General features: G+C 41.6%; 1 protein-coding gene across 1 annotated transcript in view; it reads left to right on the forward strand.

Moving 5' to 3' along the window:
* Positions 1-1304: 1304 nt before the first annotated feature.
* LOC120738300 (cytochrome b5) overlaps positions 1305-5000 on the forward strand; it is a 9776-nt gene continuing 6080 nt past the window's right edge. Inside the window, exon 1 of the mRNA XM_040039487.1 lies at positions 1305-1602. Within this exon, the coding sequence (XP_039895421.1) occupies positions 1468-1602 (135 nt within the window). The 5' untranslated portion in view covers positions 1305-1467. The remainder of the gene's footprint in view (positions 1603-5000) is intronic.

Here is a 5000-nt window from a genome sequence, read left to right on the forward strand (position 1 = left end):
CATTTTTGTGCCTCTGACCTGAAAACTATAAAAGCTAATGCTATCGTTAGGCTAGTAGCAGCTAACGCTAAGTTAGAGCTGCGCTTTTTTTTTTTAGCATTGTTTTAATTTTAAATTTAAAGTTAATATCTCAGTCACTAACCTTGTTCTAATGCTTACACTACACCAAAATGAAACTTATCTTCTGTTGGAAATAGTTTTGTTAGAAAGAAGCATTTCAAAAAGCGTAAATACAAGATATAAGGTTAGCAAAACTCTCTTTAACAGTAGTCAAAGATGGGTGAGAGAAGAAGAGGAACTCTCACTCTCCTTCGTTTAGTGAAATAAATCTTTTCTATTGAAGATGGGGTGCCGTTTATATGTGTATGTTTACAAGCTGCATATTAATAACTATTTAATAAAATGCATGTTAACGACTCCATAACAGAACAAGTGGAGCATGATGCCTGATTAATGTTTAGTCTGATTTAACTTTTTTTTTTTGCTGCATAGTGATGAGTTGTATTAATAGAAGAACTTTGAGTTCGGGTTCGCGTGTTTTCCCGCCGTAGAGCCGCTCCAGTATCAGTCTAAATTTTCTACTCTGAATGCCAACTTATGACATAACATTAACCAAGTTATGCAGGTCAAATGGGATTTGCGACTACAACCGGATGTCCGGCTGCCCGCTGAAACGCTCAGATTAGGAAAAAAAATCTCAGTACGTGGGCTACGTGAGAAGTCCCGAACCGTTGCGTGAGAAGTGAGTTTCCTTGACAGCCGATGAACTCCGGCGAACTTTGCCCTCGTCCTCGCCCATAGTCTCACTGATGATTGGCACGGGAAGAGCCAATCACAGATGACCATTATCCTGGAGGAGGGAAGGAAAGGCCAATAGCATATTAGGAGAGCGGTGGGGAGGGCGGTCTCCGCCAGTGTGTCAGGAACTTTGAGACACCATCATAAAGCAACCAGTAATAACTACGAGCACAACGGAAATTACAAAGCAGTATTTCATAATAAAAGCACAATGCAGCATAATAATGATAATAATAACGACATAAAGAAATAAAACGCATGGGTTTAGTACACCAGCATATTTGCAATGAAATATATAAGCTATAGATATCAGGGCACTTATTTGAGGAATCATTTGAAGCATTATGTTACTTAACTTTAATGTTATTTTGTAAAGGTTATGAAAATAAAATACTTCAACTTTTTGCTGATAACTGCCATTCTTTCTGAAGAAGTCCGTTTCACTAACCGGAGAAGGCTTTTATTTTGGAGGCAGCAGCAGGAGGCGACACTGAGCTCAGGTGAATTCAGCAGCTGGGGTTTGCTCAGCGCTGGAAGTTAGCGTGGACTCTCTCTGGGGTAAATGTCGGTGTGTTTTTGTGGACTCACTGTCTTGACACCCTCGCTGGGATTATATAACCTCGGACAGGCTGCTCAGCCCTCAGAACTCGCTCCCACAGCGTCGCACAGATGGGTGAAGAGAAGAAAAGCTCCGAGGCAGTGAAATACTACAGACTGGCAGAGATAGAGAAGCAGAACTCCTTCAAATCGACGTGGATCATCATCCACAACAAAGTGTACGATGTGACCAAGTTTCTGGAGGAGGTGAGCTCGGTGTCTGGGTGTCTGGGTGGTGGGAGTGCGGCGGTATTATGTGTGTGTGGAAATCAGCCAAAACAGGAAATGAGGAAACTAGACACCCTGAAGTGAGAGGGAGAAAAATCCAACCAAACCGCTTTTGAATGCATCCTTAGCAGCTTGTAGTTTCACAGTACAGACTGGAGCCTTCTCAGAATCGCAGGGGTCCCAGGAAGGGCCCCAGAGGAACCCGGCCAACTTAAACAATAAGTCAAAGGTCAGATGGGAAGTATCCGAATCAGTGCAGGTGTCTCCGCTACAACGGAGACCGGATTTGTTTGGGTTTTGTGGTCTATGGAAGCCCAGAAATACCAAAAGACTCTGGACATAGATGGATAGAATTATTGATTAGAAACTGGATGTCTGTGTTCTGTGGGACTGTCAGGCTGAACGAGTCAATCCTGGATTTTTCATTTTTAAACTGATCGTGTTTTATTGGGAAATTGTCAAAAATGTAATTGATCTTCAACACTTTCAATTTCTGATCAAAAACGATTTAGTGACAATAAATGATGGTATTGATCTTTGCATTGATTAAAAGCCTTTAAACTGGCCAGACACCAGCTTCACTGACCAATGCCTGCCTGTACCTAATGTTTGCTGATGTTGGGACATTTAGTGATGATTTCTTTGTTTCACTGGAACAAAAATGGGAATAAAACAACAAAAACATATTTCATAATAATAAAAATAAAATAAAATAATGTATGTAACATTTTAATTAAAACATTTTGGCAGATTTACATTTTTAAACATTCAACTATAAACCTGAAAGGACTTTTTTTCCAGTTGATCAATATATAAAATAAATCCTTGTGACGAACGACGCTCAGCCAAATTCTAATGTCGGCCTGATATCTGTGTTTAAGCTACTTAAAGGGTGTTAGCGATGTCAGCGGCTTATTTATCTGTCAAAGGTCACATGAAAGCGTTTCGGTTTGGTCGCAGCCCCTGAGACGTTATTGATTATCGTATTAAACCTGAGAAATAAAGCTATCCCTGCAAACCTGAGTGATTCCTCATTAAAGCCAAATATTAGCAGCTCAAGCTGCTCAGACCTGAGTGTTTCTGCTGATTCACTGGATGAACTCTGCCACAGTTTGCTCTCTGGCTTTGTGCTGCAGACTCTGGTGAATCATTGGCAGGCTGCAGTGATGCAGCTGTGGGGGCTGGGTTTATAACATGTGACTACACAAAGAGAGATAACTGGCTCTGACTCACTTCAGATCTAAACCAGATGTGTTTTCATTGTTAATTTAATCCTGGAGACGTCAGCATATGTGTGGAATTGTTCAATTAAAGATGAACAGGTGGAAGTTTTTGATCCAAATCAGAAATATCCAGGAAACTGGATCCACTGGTGGAAGTGTTCACACCCTTTACATGCAGATATAAGCACTGGATAGCAGAGCTGATTGGAGTTGATGAGGTGAGCATCAGTTACATGCTGCACAGCTGTCCATGTTTGCTTTGCATGATGAGACAATGAGCATGCCCCGGGTGGTCCCTCTTTTTACTTCCTGCAGACTTATGAGGTTTTGTGGTCACATGACAGCTAGTCACATGATGTTAATGATTTGGACATGTAACAGTGTAGAGACTAAAGGTCTAGGGACCAGTCTGCAACCATCTGCCAACCTCAGGTCACTGGGAGAAAATGATTATTCTCCAACTGGTTGGCCAGAGGGTGCTGGCAGACCTGAAGGCCAGACATTGACTGCCTGGAAACTACTGGTTGCTAGGGAAAAGATGTATTCACCAACCACTTACTTGTGATTTCTTTGGTCGCTAGGCTTGCAGACTGCTGTGTCACCTGTAATGTAACAGACGCTGCACCTGGAAACATGACAAACAAACCCTTTGAAACATGGCGGCCGCAGCACTGCGGTGGAGCTTTTACTTTGACAGTAAACGTTCTCAACTTCCAGTTTGTGTCACAGTTTCAGGTTTCAGCAGCGCTCAGCGAGCAGTTAGCCAGTGTTAGCAGAGAAGTCAGTGTCTTCCATGCAAGCTACGGGCAAATGTGACAATCGGCTCACAACCAAAACAATCATCAGCCAGAGAAAGCCTGCTCACGCTTTGTTCTGAGGATCAATGAAAAGCCCAAAAGTGGCTAACTTCCAAACCCTAACAGCCAGCTAGCTAACCTGAGTGTGTTTCCTCTCTTATTAAAAACAATCTCCCCTGAAGTCATTTATTTTTTATTTTTATGGGGAGTTTCCTCCGTTTATTGATGTTAGTGATTAGCAGACTCTAAGCTAACGTTAGCTAGCGCTAGTCCATGTTGGTGACTAGAACAAAGGAGGCTTCATATCCTCAGGATCTGGTTTTAAATACTGCAAAAGTACAATAATTTATACAATTGAAAGTTTTACTGTAACAAAGCTAACTGCTGCTAATCATTAAGGACTGATCTGTGAATATTGTGTCCATCATTTCATGGGTTGTGGTTAGAAGTCTATTGATTAGCAAATGTCTTCACAAAGGTCAGATTAGTGAGTCACAGTGTTACGCAGAGGCCGCGGTGAGGGAAACATCAGACTTCACTCTATCTTAACTGAAGTAATTGTTTTATTGTCTCTTGCCAACATCATGCACAAATACTCTAAAGACCACGCCTTCTCAATACAGACTGGCCTATAAAAGAGCTGCAATTGAGGCAGGCCTCCTCTTTACTGGGAAAACAAGATGGCCACCACAGAGGGAACCTGCAGAACACTTTGTTACATGAATGCTTCCCAACACACAGGTTTTTCCTTTTAATTATCCATTACTCATCCCTGGGTAATTAGAGGGAGGAGTAATGGCTTCAACTGGTTATAAACTGTTACAATTAATATGAATTCTGTTTTTGGTTTTGTGTGAAGAAAATCTTAAACTGTAAATCAACTAAACCTGTCAGACAAATACAGGGAAACATTTAATACAAGACCCAGATGTGCACTCTAATGTGCACTCTAATGTGCACTCTAATGCCAGCTACAAAACTGAAGTACTTCTCTTTGGACCCAAACAGACTAAATATCAGTAATCAGCTCAAACTGGTCCAACTAGAAACTACGGACCAGGCCAGAACTTTAGGTGTAATAATGAGAGCTGAACCTCCAGGGCCACATCAAAGTAATAACAACGTCAGCCTTCTGTCACCTGAGGAACATTTCTAGGATTAAAGGACTGATGACACATCACCTAGAGAAACTCATCCAGGCATTTATCGCCTTCATTACTGTAACAGACAACTGCAGCTGATCCAGAACGCTGCTGCTCGTGTTCTCACTAGAACCAAGAAAATAGAGCACATTACTCCAGTCCTAAAGCCATTGCACTGGCTCCCTGTAGCTCACAGAATAGACTTTTTTATTAGT

The sequence above is a fragment of the Simochromis diagramma genome, unplaced genomic scaffold, assembly GCF_900408965.1.
Source record: "Simochromis diagramma unplaced genomic scaffold, fSimDia1.1 OVJJ01000567.1, whole genome shotgun sequence".
NCBI lineage: Eukaryota > Metazoa > Chordata > Actinopteri > Cichliformes > Cichlidae > Simochromis > Simochromis diagramma.